Source organism: Cygnus olor, chromosome 24 (genome assembly GCF_009769625.2).
Source record: "Cygnus olor isolate bCygOlo1 chromosome 24, bCygOlo1.pri.v2, whole genome shotgun sequence".
NCBI classification, from domain to species: domain Eukaryota; kingdom Metazoa; phylum Chordata; class Aves; order Anseriformes; family Anatidae; genus Cygnus; species Cygnus olor.
Genome location: NC_049192.1, coordinates 1,409,941 through 1,425,905, shown reverse-complemented (window position 1 = coordinate 1,425,905; position 15,965 = coordinate 1,409,941). Strand labels below are relative to the sequence as shown.

The following is a 15,965-nucleotide window of genomic DNA, read 5'->3' as shown; positions in this document are numbered from 1 at the left end:
GCTGATTTCTGCCTGACATAAAACTAAACTAAACTTTCCAATGATATGTACATTTTTCATGCATTATTCTAGATGGCAGTGTAAATCAACTGAGAGTGCAGTCAGTAAAGTTGTTATTGCCAACCTTAAAAATTCTACATTATGGAAAAAAAATTGACGAATAATTAGTATTTCCTATATTCATATGTGCTGTGCTTCTCAGGAAGGCAACAGGCACAGGGGTTTTGAAAGTCAAAACAGAGGCAGTGAATGGTTTAAAATAGTCCAAAACTCTGTTGATAGAGATTAATCCCTGCTGCAATGATTTTTCTCCATGGTTTTGTGCCATATAAAGATGGTGGAGAGCATCATCTTGCCAGACCAGGCGGTGAGTGCTGAGGTGCTGGAGCACCCGACTTGCCCAGGTCAGTCTGTAGGAAACCCTGTCCAGCCCCGTCCCGTCCTGCGTGGCCCCTCGGCACTTCCAGCCTCACAGGAAGAAAACGCGGTGTTTGTTTGATTAAGGCAAGTTACATTTGCATTCCACCAAGGACTGTTTTAATACCAAATTGGCTGCTTGAGGGCAGCTGCTGCAGCTGCGAGCACCCGGGCATCCTCCAGGCAGCGGAGCAGCTTCCTCAGCCCTGCTGGGGAGCGCTCCTCTTCCCGCACCGGCGCTGCCAGGTACCGCTGCTGTTATTGACAGAGACGTGCACGCACATGCACACCCACAAGCAGCTTATTCTCGTGTCAATTTACTCCCCTGTAAGTGCTGCCTAGCTACCGGCACGGCGGAGACATCTCCTTCCTCCCTCCCTGCCAGCCGGCTGCCTGCCAGCGCCCAGGCAGGCTCCAGTCCCCCAGACCCGCGGGAGCCGAGCAGGAGCACGGGGGAGCAGGAGTTGCTTTGTTTCTGCTGACTTGGGTAAGCAAAATATTATTTCCTTAATAACCGTTCGCCTTTCCTGTCTGTTCTGGGCAGCAAAGCAGGTGGGATTCTGGCTAACCTGTTTGTTTTCTTTAATGAATTGTATCTCTTAACAGGAAAATCCTGGAGGACCTCTGTGCACAGGCTGTTAGTCTAGTATCCTACTGCACTCGTGTGTTATATTTAGCAGTTTCATAGAAAGCTGCCTTCTGACATTTTACTTCAAAAGTATTTTAAGAATCTGACATATTTATATTGAAAAATGTGATTTTGCAAGTGGTCATCAAGGGCTACTAAGTTAACACACTGCTTTTGAAACAATGGGGTGGTTTAATGTAGATTTGTTTTTAATGGTGAGCTGATGTTTTCGATTTCTTGCTCTTTTGTCCCTGAACACAGAGGCTGGCCTGTCAGTTAATTCATTCACATGCAGATTGCTTGTTTTGGTGTATTTTTTTTAAAGCAAATCCTTTGACTTTGTATTCTCCCCCTTATTTTTCTTTAAAGTTTTTTTTTTCTAATTCTAAAGGCAGAATCATGAAAGAAGCATGTTTCTTCCCCCTACACATGTAACTTTGTCACAAGACTATTAATCATGCCTTACGATAATTTTGCTAGTGCAGTATATCCATTCAGAAGCAGAGTGTCTGTCTGCAGATGGATTTGTTACTGTGAGATATGAAAGCTGAACAAATTTCTACAGGAAATATTTAAGCAAGGTCATAATAACACTCATTATATTCTAAGCAATGATGTGTCATTTGCTGGATCAGACAGAGTACAGCAGCAGTCACATTTATTGACTTAGCCTGTGAAGAGCCCAAAGGTTAGACATTCATTTTGAAACTACTTACTACTTTCAGCATATACTTATCAGGCTGAAGTCCTACATACTGCTTTATTTCTTATGATGAGGAAAAGGAAACTAAACAAATTAAAGCAGTGTAAAGTAGGTTTTTTTCATCTTCAAAGGTCTTTACATACATTAATAAGCATTTCCATTTTTTTATGCGATCCTAACATATTATTGCTATTGCACCGTCAAGAGCGGATGGGCAAATGGGCAAACCCAGACCTTTCTCTGGATTAGGAGTTTAAAATGGTGTGTTCTGCAGGTGCATGTCGGGTCCGCTCCATCCCATTCTCCCTCCACGCATTCCACTGCTGTGGCTGGAAAACCTGCCCACCGAGGCAAGGGATGCTGCACAGGCAAAGGGGGCGTCAGGATGGAGCTGACAATCAACACGTGCCAGGAGCATGCCAGGAGCGTGCAGACGGACACATCACATGGCAGGTGAACCTGCCAGCCCAAGCACAAAGTCTGTTTGCCCAACTTTTGTTATGATGTTTTCCATTCCTGTGGAAAGCAAAGCTGCTTCAGCTACGCGAATAGATCCAATAAACCCTGTTTACCTGTACGCCGTGTACTGGCACTGAGAAAGGTCTGGACATTGTTGGAAAAGAGACTGAATAAATAAATTTAAATTAAAAAAAAAAAAGACAACAAATGTATCAAACATTGCATTTTCTCAAACTGCTGCCAAGTGCAACAGGTGGCTTAACCAGACCGAGAGACAAAGTGAAAGACAAGTTCACAAAGCCTGCACCAGGAAAATCACAGGTCCTGTAATCCAGTATCACAGCCAGATTGCGAGGCCTCTGTGTTCTGCACAAAGCCCCCGTGCAAACAGCTTCCTGTGCATCAGGAGAGGAAAAAGTATTGAGAAGAATGTGATCCAGCGTGAGGAAGGAGGAAGATGGGCAAGTGTTTATCACTTGAGTACATATGCAGCTTTACATTTTGGGCAATTCAAACATTGCATTATTTTGCTCCCAAAATAGCACCACTTACTCCCCTTTCTCTCAGAAAGGCGAGCTGAGGCAGGAAATGACTTGTTCATGATGATACAGAAAAACTGAGAAAGCAGGAAATCAAATACACGTGTATGGAGTCAGAGCTATTCATCCAGCCTTTCCTCCAGGTATCAGCAAAACCAAAATGCTGTAGACATGGAGTGACAGAAGGAGAAACTATAAGACGAACAGATGATTCACAGGATACCAAAGAAAACACGTTACTATCTTCCTTCTAGAAGCAAAATCTATCTAAAATAGAAATTGCTTGAATTCATAAGGAGTGAAAAGTGAAAATACTAAGAGAATCGAGCTTAAAATAGCCAACATCGGGCAAATTTTACACTTGTGCTCGCAGGGGGTGAAGTAACAGACACCCATCAGTTTCCATGATTTCCCCAACCCTTTGGCCACGTCCCGCAGCTCCGTCCAGGTTCCCCCCCGGCTCCCCCAGCCCGGCGCAGCGCTCAGGCCCCTCTCGTGGGGTCTCTGGACCAGCTGCGATGCGGTGGCAGCCCCGAGCCCACCTAGCTGCAGCTCCCCTGCATGGCCTGGTCCCACCTCGCCAGGGCAGCACGGCCCCACGGGGCTGGTGGGACCAGAGGGAAACACGGCTCGTCCCCTGGGCCGGGCTGACCTGCTTTGTGTTCTGCTTGTATCCTTGGCTTGACAGAAACTGAGAGGTCATCTGCATCTCACCCGCTGTTCAGCACCCCCCAGCATCACGCATTTATGTCTGGGTAGGGCAGACAAAAGGCGCCTTCCATCCGCAGCTCGACGTCTCTGCTGAAAATTCTCTTTTGGGGAAGTTCCTGTTCTGGAGAGGTTTGAAGGGGTGGGATGGATGAATGACTGCGAGTGAAAACTTCACTTGTGGGGCTCAGAATATTGGCAGAAAGAGGTTTCTACCAAGTGACCAGCATTTTTGTGAAGAATTTTTGATCTTCACTGATTCTAAGCAACAAGTTATGGCTGCTTTTTGTAATGATTTGTATTTGTAACAGTTACACATGCGTTAGAATCCAGAAAGTAAATAAAGGTCAAGTGCACAGTGGCCTTTAGTGATTTTATAGACTGAAGCCCTCAACTGTTTGCAATGGAGTCAATTTTGTTTTCCATACTGTTAAATCAACCTTTAAAAATTGTGTCAAGGATCTCAAAATCCTGAACATGCTAATTAAGGAGATAAACTAGGTTCAGGAGGAATTCAGTGCCTGAGCTGTCTGTCACGAAACAAGATCTTTCAGCTTTTTCTCTGCTTTCATACTTCCCCCTTTTCCAAACACTTACTTGTACACAAAAGGTTTGGTTTGGCTTTGGTTCAGCTGCACCCTACAGGCTGCAGGGCAGCTGTTCTTGCTGCTGGGAAAGGAGACGCTCCACGTGCCAGAGCTGCTGCTGTCGGCACCCAGTCCCCTCTGTCCAGGGATGTTTTCAGTCCATTTATTTTGTATCCCGATAGTGCGACAAGCCATGTTTGTTGACAATTTTTTCTAATCTCAGGGCTTCTTTTTCACCTTCCAGTGTACCCCTAGTTCTGTAACGTTAGACCTGATCTTATTAAGAGTGCTTAGATGTTTGTATAACATTTCACACCTCCCAGACCTTGTGTAAGCTGTAACTAATTCTCCCACCACGCCGGCGAGCTCCCACACCGCTGAGTCTTACCTTCTGCATTACCGCAGCGCTGCTCAGCCCCGGCTCTAAAGCGCTTACAGGTGGGAGGGGAGCCGGGGAGGCGGGCTGGGACCCGGCCAAGGGCATAGCCGCCCGGAGGTGCTGCCAGCCGGGCATCGCACCCAGGTGCTGACCAGCAGGCAGGATTACGTGCACCCTCGTACTCCAACGCTGATGACACGCGCCCAGCCACCACCCAGCAGAGCAGGGGTTTTACCGCGTGAAGCTGCATCTTCCTCGTTCTCTGCTCTGACCGTTGTGCCACCGTGAGCGAAGGATTAGTCAGCCTGGTAAAAACCCGGCTGTGTTTCCCTTTTGCCTTTGTCCCCCCATGAGCAGGGGCGGCTCAGAGAGGCAGCACCAGGCTCCTGGCCCCGTGCGGGAACACAGGCACCCCCTGCCACACCAGCAGCGGGCACCGGGGTGTGAGAGCCCTACAAGTAAAAGGCAATGGGAAGGTCATGACTCAGAATGAAGCGAGCAGTCAATTAACAGCAATTAAGGACAACAGCAGTGCAAACTGTCCAAGGCAGATCAACAAAGTGTTTTATATCAATTCCCCCTCCCTGCAGTCACAAGCTCTTTAAACTATTTATTATTCAAGCAATAAAGCAGCTCAACTATAATCCGTCTGCATTGCTAGTTGTACCTAACTTTTTAATCCATTAAGTCATGGATGCTTTAGCTAAAATTAGCAACCATTCAGCAGGGCTTTTTAGCACTCAATATGAAGCACAATATAAACATTTGTAATTGCCTACATGCACTAGAGGGGTGTACTGACAAGACTGGATTACCATATGGCCACTGGTTCCTACCCAGCTGATCTGGTGTTGCTCTGCACGGGCAGCTGGAGCTGGACGTAACGGCAGGGACACAGTCAGCTCTAACATATGTTAAGTAGCAAAAGTAGTACAAAAAGTACAAAACTTTACATCCTTCAAAGCTGTTGTAAAGTCTGAATCCAAGCAAGCACTGTGCATGGCATCCTGAGCGTGCTAGCTCCTGGTTAGTCCTGTTCTCCCTGCAAGCCTCTGCCACATCTCTCAGCTCTCTCCTCCTCTTCCTCACAGCATTCCCTGCTTCCACTCTGGAGGAGATGGGCCGCAAGGAAGAGGATGACAGCAGCTCCTGGAAGAAACAGACGAGCAATATCCGAAAAACTTTCATTTTCATGGAGGCCCTGGGATCGTAAGTACCGCGGCTGCTCCCCAGGCAGAGCCACACTAGAGATCGCCTCCCCAGCGAGTCCCTCCCAGGGCACCGTGGCATGGGCCAGTGGCACAAGCAGACGTCTCCTGGCGAGCCAGCAGCGCTCTCCCGACGAGCCGGGGGTGCCGCAGCCCAGCGCAGGTTTCCCACTGGTGCTGATGCTCACCGAGCGGCACCGGAGCAGCCCTTCATCCCCATCGCATGGCACCCCATGAGCCCTGTGCTTCCCTCCTTGCCCTCCAAGCCTGCAATGCAGCGTGTTTGTGATCCTGTGTGATTCTGTGTTTAAGTTTTTGCTCTTTCCCTTGTGAACGCACTGGTCTTCGCTGCTGCAAGGTCGAGTAAGGTCAAGGGATGGCTCTGAGAGCTATAATAACGTCGTGTATTTAGCTCATAAACCCTGAATCACTTGAGGGATGAAACAAGAACAAGGATGTTCAAGTTGTACGATATTTCTCTGTGAATTAACAGCTTAATTTGCCTATTTGTGTGAATGAGACGAGAAAGCGTTTCCAAGGTGGCGGAGGAGGAATTGAATTACCTCCAATAGGAGATTCTGCCACGTCCAGATTTTCTCTGACTTTAGAACCCACAGCAAAGCTTCCAGAAAACAGCTACTCCAGAGCTCGGCTATGTTTTAAATTATTGTGTTCCTGGTCAGCCTCCGAAATTAGTTAAATTACCCAGCATTTTTCCCTAAAGGAATGAGGCTAGAAAAAAGGTTTTGCCTCTCCTAGCCAACTTGTTGATTCATCATTTTTTAATAAGGGGCATAATTATTATAAACTGTTTGGGACAGATATATAGAACAGATGCCCCAGCATCTGATTTGTAGGTTGTTCATTTCCTACTATTACATTAGTAGGAAAATTTAGTATAAGAAATTGGGATTTTTTCCACACACACTGCTTCAGCTAGCTGACGAAAATAAATGAAGATCGGGGACTTAAAACTATCTGGAAATTTCCCATCGTCTTCCCAGAGCATCCACAACTGTTGGATTAGGGACCTTAGAGAAGACACCCCTGCCCACTCCTTGTTTTCAGGAACATGAAAAGAATTTCCATGAAACAGCCTTCAGCGCTCAAATGGATAAAAAGGGAAAATGTGTGAAACAAGGAAAAAGTCCCCGTGCCAGCTGATTTTTGAGCCAGAGGACAGAAGGCCATTACAAATAATTTACTGAGTGAAACCAAGATTCAAATTCATCTGTTGGGATGCTTTCCTGAAAGTAAATATTTTTTATTTTGTTGTTGTTTTTAAAAGAATTTCTTAACCTTGCTGGGAACCTGTCCTGGCACAGTCCTAATTCCTCACAGCCCCCATGGTGTTTCACGTGGTTTCACAGCACCAAAGCAGGAGGAAAGCAGGGCCCGGCGGAGCTGCCCTGGGCTCCTGCTCTCCCTCTGCATCGTCGCTGGCTGCCAGTAGCGAACGCAGACACACGAGCAAAGCGCCAGATGGGCACAGCTCCGTGCTCACCAAACCCACCTGCACGGTGCCCTGGGTTCTTTGTTAGTGGATTACAGGAGGTATAGGTTTCCTGCCCTTGTTTACTGGGTTTGCTGCAATAACATCCCAGCTGACAGCATGCTTCCACGCGCTCACCTTCCTCACTCTACCTGCCAGCGCCCCACAGGGCTTGCAGACTCAGTGGCTTGTCCCATTTAACTGCCATCAATTAATCTGTTGTTCATTTGATGAGGATTGTTGGGGAGTGACCTGGCAAAGTATGCACTGTCTCTGTCCCGAGACACGTGTTCTGCTGCATGAAAAAAACCTTTAACAGACTTGCAAGCTTAAGACATGTTATAAATACCCACCTGTCAGTGCACTGAGCTGAACCCCCTCAGGAACATACTAGGCACTCACTTGTCACTTTGTGACTAAGGTTACGCAGGTATAAACAGAGAGAAAAACCCATTAAATGCTGAATGGAAATACTAAGGAACAGGCTAAGGTTATCCAGTCATTTTCCTCTCTATATACACAAAACTTTGACTGATATACCCCAACTGCAACACAACTGGGCTCTCCTCACTGCAATTTGGCTGTCTCAATCCTCAGGGCAATGCTGACCAGGGAAAGTGGAGCACTGCTTTGGCTAAAATAAAGGCCCTTTGAGGAGACACAATATGTATTAAGCAGGAATTTGGCCTGGCTGGAACGGAGGTCACTGATCATTCCCTGGGGCCGTTAGCCGCAGTGAGCACTCAAGCTGCAGGCAGCCCCATTAGAGGGGTGGTCATCTCTGCAGGACTCGCACCTAGCCTGGGAAAATCCCCCGCGGTCCCAAAGGATTGGAGAAGCCTGCTGCTGGCCACCTGCCTCACCAGCAGCCTGCTCCAAGCCTGGACGGCTGAAGTTAAGCAAAGCCTGGCACATGCAGCAGTAAAACGCTTCCTGTCGTTGCACAGTCCTGAAAAATGTGACTTAATTCCATCACAGAGAGCAAATTCGTCCACTCCCTCAACACAGCTTCATGATAAACTATGCAAATTTAACCTTTTCTCTACAGAGAAAATTTTTATTATATATATACATATTGCAAAATCTTTTATTGCATATCCTAACTTTGGGGCTGCTGGAAATGTAGTCCCAGCTTTACAATCAGCATCCATTTAGACTTAAATTACTACTAGACTGGTTTTTCTGCTTTTTCCTCTTTCTCACTGTAACTGTCCTCCCAGTTCACAGGAGCAGCATCTATTGAAATACAACTTCTCCTCTTTGCAGAGGTGCCTTTTCGGAAGTTTTCCTAGTGAAACAAAGAAGCACTGGCAAGCTCTTTGCTCTGAAATGCATCAAGAAGTCTCCTCTCACAAGGGACAGCAGCTTGGAGAATGAAATAGCAGTGTTGAAAAAGTGAGTATGTGTACATGTTGTAAAGCGAAGTAGAACAAACATCCTTTCCCAAGATGTGGCTCCAGAGCAAGACTAATACAAAGAAATAAGTATATCTTTTTAAAGCATATATAAATACTGGTGTCACTTAGTAGACTAGGAGCGTTCCTTCTCTCATTCCCGTGCCGGGTTTGTAACTCCGCCACAGCCACGCTGTCCCAGTCTGGGAAATGTAACAGATCAGGCAGAAGAGCAGGCACGGAAGGGAGAACCAGAGTTAATACTTTTGCAGTCCAAGTAATACACCTGATGCTGAGAAGGCAGCTGCTCAAAAACTGAGGGTTTGCCCCTCGGTGTTGATGCTGGCACAGAAGGTTCTCCGAAGGAAGCTTGCTGTGGCATCAATGATTCCTGCTGCACGGATCAGCCACAAAACAGCCCAGTGAACTTGCATTTGTGATAAGAGCAAGACAACTGTCAGGTCTTCAACCTTTTTCCTTGTCGGCTTTGTTTCTGACCCATGATTATCTTTGCAGAATAAAGCATGAGAACATTGTGACTTTGGAAGATATCTACGAGAGCACAACCCACTTCTACCTGGTCATGCAGCTGTAAGTACGAGCAGGGCCGTTTTTCTCTGAGGAAGCAGGAGGCAGGAGCAGGGCAAGGCACTGCATCTCAGCACAGCTCTGTGTGAATTTGTGCGTTTTACCAGGACTGCTTGCTGGTGCTCTGCAGGTGCACTCAGGGACTCTGCTGGCTCTGAGCCCCGCAGGGTGCTGCTGCTCCAGGAACTCCTCTGCTGCAGGAGGAAGTCAGCTCACCTCAGAGGCGAGAGCACGACTGCCTTTGTTTAATTTTCTGTCTTTTTCTTTCTGAACTACCACTGCAACAGGGTGTCTGGTGGAGAGTTGTTTGACCGGATTTTGGAGCGAGGGGTTTACACTGAGAAAGACGCGAGCGTGGTGATCCACCAGGTGCTGACAGCAGTGAAGTACCTCCACGAAAACGGAATAGTTCACCGCGACTTAAAGGTGAAGCCTGTCCCTCAGCCACAGCATTGCCTCTGCAGCTGCCTAGCTTCCCCTTCTCTGTCCCATGACTTTCTGCTGTTTCATTTTTCCACCACAAATTTCAGCCCTTGACTCTCTGTATTCACAGCCTGAAAACCTTCTTTACCTTACTCCTGAAGAGAACTCCAAAATCATGATCACAGACTTTGGCTTGTCTAAAATGGAGCAGAATGGCATCATGTCCACTGCCTGCGGGACTCCGGGATACGTTGGTAAGCCAAGGACCAGGAACGGGGCTGTACAGGTGGACTGTTGGGGAAAAAGGCTGTGCATTTACAGCACGCTGCCTAGCAGAAAGGAAAAAATACATAATCACGTTAACAACAACACATCAGTCACGGATGCACTGCAGAGACTACATAAAGAAATGGATTGCAGATGAGTTTAGAGACTGCAGAATCCCAGAGTGTTTAAAAGCGCACGAAAAGGATAATTCTAAAAGCAATAGATTTCTCTGTTACTCATGTATTTATTGAAAATTTATAAAAATAATTTTAACACAATGGGGTGTTGTTTAATGTCAATCAAACTGCATCGGCTTGATCAGCAGCTTGCTGGTCAAACCCTCAGGGTGCAGGCAGAAATCCTCAGTGGTTCTTTCTGTTCAATGGTATAAAGTAGATACAAAAAGCAGAGACCAACTGGTAAAGAGGGCTGTTAATGGCTTCTGCACTGATACCTCAGAACCAAGTGTACAAGAAACTCCTCCTTCTCCCAGTATTGAGTCATTTACTGTTGCTTGTAATTTTCATTTCTTTCTGCTTTTTTGCAGCCCCTGAAGTCCTCGCCCAGAAACCATACAGCAAAGCCGTGGACTGCTGGTCCATTGGAGTCATCACCTACATCCTGTGAGTAGAAGCAAAGAGCATCCCATTTTTTCATGAGTTTCCCAACTCGTGTACTGCTTCGTACACCTCTGCAGTGTGGAAGTGAGAGTGGAGGCGATGCCGAATCTCCTCCTTCCCTGCAGTAACACCACAGCAGTGTTCTTCCTTTGCACAGATTCACCACACCACAGAAACAAAAGGGATGTTGGGAATCAAGAAACAGAGCGGAGATGAAAGGAATCACATTTTTCTCTATTATGTGCCTCATCCTATCCTTTGTTTTTTTTCAGTTGTCTACAAGTATCATTCGATCTTCCTCTGTACATTTTGTTTCGTTTCCTCCCACACCATGCAGTTACGTTCCAGCTGTGGCTTTGTCCTTTTGCTGCTGCAGTTAAGTTTTTAACTCTTTTCTGCAGCTTTCCCAATGCACTCAGATGCGAGGGACAGATGGATCCCTAGAGCAGCCTCCTCTGTCACTTGCTTCCTTGTGCTGCACACGTGTGCCCAGCCCACCCGGGCTCAGGAGGCTTGTGCGGACACAGGCACTGAAGGCCGTCTGTTGGGCTGCTCTCTTCCAGGCTCTGTGGGTACCCTCCTTTCTACGAAGAGACTGAATCCAAACTGTTTGAAAAGATTAAGGAAGGCTACTATGAGTTTGAGTCTCCGTTCTGGGACGATATCTCCGAGTCAGGTAGAGCTCAGACACCGGCAGCGTGTTGCTCCCCCTGCCCCGCACAGCCGCCGCGCTCCCGGCCCCTGCTCTGCAGCTGCTCTTTAAAGCATCTTCTAAATCTGCTCAGTTCAGACTTTTGTTTTGTTTTGTTTTCCACTGGCAGTGAAAAATTCAGTTCAGATTCACCTCATTTCAGCGTGAGGTTAGGTACATCTCCAGTACACAGTTTTTCATCAGGAGCAGCTCACTACAAACACCTCCCTTTATCAGTGTAACAGGGCGGTACGAACACCTCCTTCTCGGGGCTGACCTTTGCAGTGTTTGTCTGCCAGTGTGTGCCATGTCCCATTAGGATCGCATCCTGGAACAGGGAGGAAATAACCTTTTCTCTCTCTGCTTCTCCTCTCCTCCCAAACAGCCAAGGATTTCATCAGGCACCTGCTAGAGAAGAACCCGAACACGAGGTTTACCTGCGAAGAAGCCCTGCGGCACCCATGGTGAGCAGAGCGGGTGCCGTCAGCGACTGCTGCCCCTGGGGGTTTGCCAGCCGCCGTGCTGGGTGGTAGCTGAGAACGGAGGTGTCCCCCCAGCCCCTTGCTAACGTCACCAGCTGCCTCCGCATGGCCCTGGGTCTTTCTTTCTTCTGTGCGAAGAAAGAAAATGATGAATAATTAAAGATACAATTTGTGTAATATTTGTCTCCATAAACAGAGGCAAAGAAGAAATCCCATTCTGAGCTTTTCCAAGCTTTGAAGTGTGTGTTTGTGTTACATTTTGTTGCTGTTTTTCCTTTGGGTTTAATTATTGCTGATTGAATGTACAAAGCAGTTAGTTGCCTCCAGAATGTGGAATGCCTTACAAATGCCATCTGCCTACGAGCCCATTTTCTTCTCTCCCCATCTGCAGGATTAATGGAAATACAGCCCTTCACCGTGACATATACCCATCTGTCAGTGCTCAGATTCAGAAAAACTTTGCAAAGAGCAAATGGAGGGTAAGTTTGCTGTTGGGAGCCTAGAGCCATTTCAATAACAAATGCCAGTTGCTGCCATCTAGCAATGAGCAAGGCTTCGGCTGTGTGGGTAAGCACCCAAAAGCTGAGATCCTCCAAAGGCTGCCTGAAAATCATATGCAGCTACTGTCTATAGTGTGTTTGGACCAATAATCTCTGCTGCATTGCACACTGGTACATTTACCAAATACATTGCCCTATAGCGCCCTTGCCAACAAAATAAAGGCTAGGGGAAAAGGACTTTTGTCTCTGTCCTAGGGGAATGAAATAGATGCTCCGTCAGCAGGTTTGTGAGCTTAATTCAGCTTTTCCTTCTTTCAGCCTTGGACATAAATTGGTACTTCATCTATATCAAGAGTTTTTGTAAGAATTTAGGTGGAGAGAGGAATGCCATAGGAACCACTTCTATGATAGTATTTTAAATACTTACATTCAAAATTCAGCTCGAGTCTCCGTTTCACACTGTGGGGTAATTTACAGCTGTTCCCCCTGATTTCGTTATCTAGAAATAGTTGTAATCTTCAAAAGCATCAGCAGTTTGCAGTCAGGGGAAACCGCAGTGTTTATGCCAGGAAAGAGCACGTCCCACTTTCTACACGTTGTGCAAACACTCAGGCAGTGCTAACCAGTACAGCACCATAATCCCCCCGTGCTGCTGCTGCTGCTGCTGCTGCAGGGAGACGTCCCTTCATCCCGCAGCAGGAGACGTCCCTTCATCCCTCTGCACCCGCACAGCACCACACTCCTAGGCACTCACCATGGGGTTTTTGTCTTCCTCCCCAGCAAGCCTTCAACGCTGCAGTCGTGGTGCACCACATGAAGAAGCTCCACATGAATGGTCACGCCACAGCTGGAAGCACCCTCCCTGTTATACAAGTTTCAGAAGCATCCAGACCCAGCACGCCCAGCGCCACCCGGCCACCAACGCCGAACAATGACAAGGACACGTCGCTCCCTCTGGTCCCTGCACGAGCCTGTCCCAACCCTCCTGCTCTGCTGGAGCAAGACACAGGAACGAGAGAGGGAAAGCTGCAAAACCCCCCGGTGAATGGATCGCTGCCTGCGGGCAGCAGCCCGGTCTCGCCGGACAACCAGAGCCCACCAGCCAGAACTTGTGGCTGCAGCCCAGCCTGCATGGGGCACGAGAAAGCCAAGGCATCCTTCTGCTCTGAGACGGTGCTCCTTAAAAGACCTGGAAAATCCCAGTAGGTATCCAAATCATTAGGCATAACTTCTGACTAAGTGTATGGGACTAACCCTCCCTAGAAGTAGTTGCCTGGCACATAAGTTGCCAGCTCCAGGTGGAGTAGAAAGGAGGGAGAAAAAAGGCCAGAAGCAAACGTTGGACTGGCTGGGTGGCGGTGCCCAGCCAAGCATCTTCTGTGCTCGTATGAGCATGAGGTGAGGCACGGTGCCCAGGCTTGCAGTGAGCTGAGGGGGCAGGGGTTTGGTTGCCACACTCCATTTACATCAGTGCATTTGCTTTCCAGAAATTGAAATTGCCTATGGTTAAAGCTGCTGATGCCAGTTACTCAGCTGCTGCTGACTGAGTGCACCCTGCCTTTGCTGCAGTGTTGACTTGCACCCCTACTCTGCTTTCAGCAGATGATATTCTTTATATTAAAAATACAACTTCAGTTCACCTGCAGAATGATCATAAACATTGCTATTTATATATATATATTTTCAATCTTCCTCTTCCAATTCTTCCATTTTTATCCAGTCATTTCAAATCAGAAGTTCTTGTTCCAATGAAAAACAGTAAACACTCTTCTCACTGTGGGACTGGGCAGACTGGAGTTTGTTTGATTATGTGATGAGGACGGCAGCCACCAGGCTCCCCCATCGCCAGCGGTAAGTGCACCACAACCCAATGACCAAGCTGCTTTCAATTAATCCCATTACAGCATGAAAAAGGGAACGGCAAGAATAGCAAAGTGCTTGTGCACGAAATAAATTGTCTTTGCAGTTTTTCTGCAACAGAAAAACACCTTAACTAAATCATCTTCCAAGGAAGAAATCGTCTTTCAGCTTCCATTTAGGCCAGTCCAGTGACTCTAAAACCAATTGGTTTTAAAGGCAGTTATTGCCAGCCTCTTATACCACAACAGGCTTGTACAAGAAGTGTACGAAAGGAAGCAAAGCATGAACCTGGTATATCAAACACTTCAATTATTAATAACTACTCTTTGAGAATCACACTGGAACCAAACAGCTTCATCAGCTGGGACCAGGGGGTTTCAGCTGGGTCTCAGCAGCAGCCAAGAGCAAAGGGCTGACAACAAGCTGCTGGCTGGTGGCTGAGCACAGACGGGAGATGTCCTGCAGCCTGAACAGCCCAGCCCTTGCCCAGATTCAGTCCAGGCAGGGCAGTTCAGGTTGCTTTGTTACCAGAGAGCATTGCATGGAGATGTTTGTTTTGTAGGTGAGCAAGAAATAACAGAGTACAAAAAGGAAAATTTCCTCTGGTTTGACCATAGCTCAGATAACTTCTTAGCTAGTCCAGAATTAAATATTTGCCCCACGTTGTATACAAGCAGTAAGACGTATTGCTATTAGATTCTGGGAGAAAAAAAACATTCCTCAAAAGGTGAGCATATGCTAGCATAATTCTCCATAAAAACTACATCAAGTGAGCTACGTCCTCTCATCTTTTATGACCCTCTCTACTGATGAGATTGTACAAACAGAACTGTAATGTACAAAGGATCAATAGATGAGACAAATGCAAGTAAGATCTACTACAGACTCCAAACAGGTCAATTCCGATGATCAGTCATGTAATAGTCCTTTATAAATGCAGCATACAAAAGGATCTAAGCTGTTCCTAACCCCCGTGCTGCTGCTTATTAACAGAGCACATTGTGAAGGCAGCGGTCTAGTGAAACAAAGTTAAATCCCCAATTGAAATTCTCTCTCTTGCAGAAACAGAAGGGCTGTTTTACTCTTTTCTGCACTTCAAAGCCAGACATCAGCAGTGCAAGCAAGAACAAAGGAGGCTGCGTCCCGCCAGGAGCGGACGGGCAGCAGCATCTCGGAGAGCAGCGACCGACGGGTGACGAGCGGCACATCAGTCCTGGGAATCCATCAGTGCAGTGACCTCAGCGTGTTTCTTAATCGTTAATGCTGGGACAAGGCACTTTAGCAAGGGAAAGTCTGAGGCTGCTGCTAGCATATTCAGTGTATATTATCCATACAACATTGCTCGATGCTGTAAAGCTTTTGTTTTCTGTATACTGTTTAGTTGTCCAATGCATAATAAGTGCACTGCACAGCACAGCATAAATCCTATAAACCAAAGCCATGCAGAGTTTTATTCAGTGGCAGCTCAGTTATTTTTACAACCTGCACCCTACCCCTTCCTCGGATTTCAGTCCCTCCCAGGCTTCAGCTCTCTGCAGCTCGGTGACAAGCAGCTGCCCAGGCTGTGCAGTTCTCACTTCAGCTACAAAAGGAGACAACCTGCTAGCAACCTCCATATGTCTGATAATAATCACAGCGAGGTCTAAATTCCCTGCTTCCAAGTCCATAATTGCACAATAAATACTTGCTTAATAAAGCTGACTTTTGTTTTGTAAAGTGCCTGTTGGTTATTCATAGAAATTTGATGTGGAAACGGTCTATTAAGTCCCTTCTAAAGCGTTCCCCGTGCAGCTGCAGACCTGCTCCCTCTGGTACTTTCTGGCAAAATGTTACACAGTAAATAAGCAGATTGTGGCAGAAAGTCAAACAAGACATTTGACTTCACATCTGAGTATGAGATTGCGTTTCTCTTAGTAGTAGAAATATAGGTATGTTGTACAGGTACAATGGAGATAAAATTCTCCATTTCTGTGACCTGGTTCTTTGAAGAAAGAGCTAGGAGGGAAGTACTGAAGCCATG

At 46.9% G+C, this 15,965-nt stretch overlaps 1 protein-coding gene across 1 annotated transcript; it reads left to right on the top strand.

Moving 5' to 3' along the window:
* The first annotated feature begins 605 nt into the window (after nucleotides 1-605).
* Nucleotides 606-15,835, top strand: CAMK1G (calcium/calmodulin dependent protein kinase IG). Its single transcript, XM_040536005.1, has 13 exons — nucleotides 606-904; nucleotides 5,512-5,629; nucleotides 8,387-8,515; nucleotides 9,031-9,105; nucleotides 9,390-9,528; nucleotides 9,656-9,779; nucleotides 10,340-10,415; nucleotides 10,976-11,088; nucleotides 11,489-11,567; nucleotides 11,977-12,064; nucleotides 12,866-13,287; nucleotides 13,806-13,936; nucleotides 15,008-15,835. The coding sequence occupies exons 2-12, from the start codon at nucleotides 5,538-5,540 to the stop codon at nucleotides 13,897-13,899; spliced, it is 1,431 nt and encodes a 476-aa protein (XP_040391939.1). The 5' UTR covers nucleotides 606-904; nucleotides 5,512-5,537; the 3' UTR covers nucleotides 13,900-13,936; nucleotides 15,008-15,835.
* The last annotated feature ends 130 nt before the right edge of the window (nucleotides 15,836-15,965 follow it).

Excerpts from the sequence above, each read along its gene's own strand:
- CAMK1G (XM_040536005.1), top strand. The coding sequence starts at position 5,538 with ATGGGCCGCAAGGAAGAGGATGACAGCAGCTCCTGGAAGAAACAGACG. Across the intron at positions 10,416-10,975 it reads GGAGTCATCACCTACATCCT|GCTCTGTGGGTACCCTCCTT; the intron begins GTGAGTAGAAGC and ends GCTCTCTTCCAG. Across the intron at positions 12,065-12,865 it reads TTGCAAAGAGCAAATGGAGG|CAAGCCTTCAACGCTGCAGT; the intron begins GTAAGTTTGCTG and ends CTTCCTCCCCAG.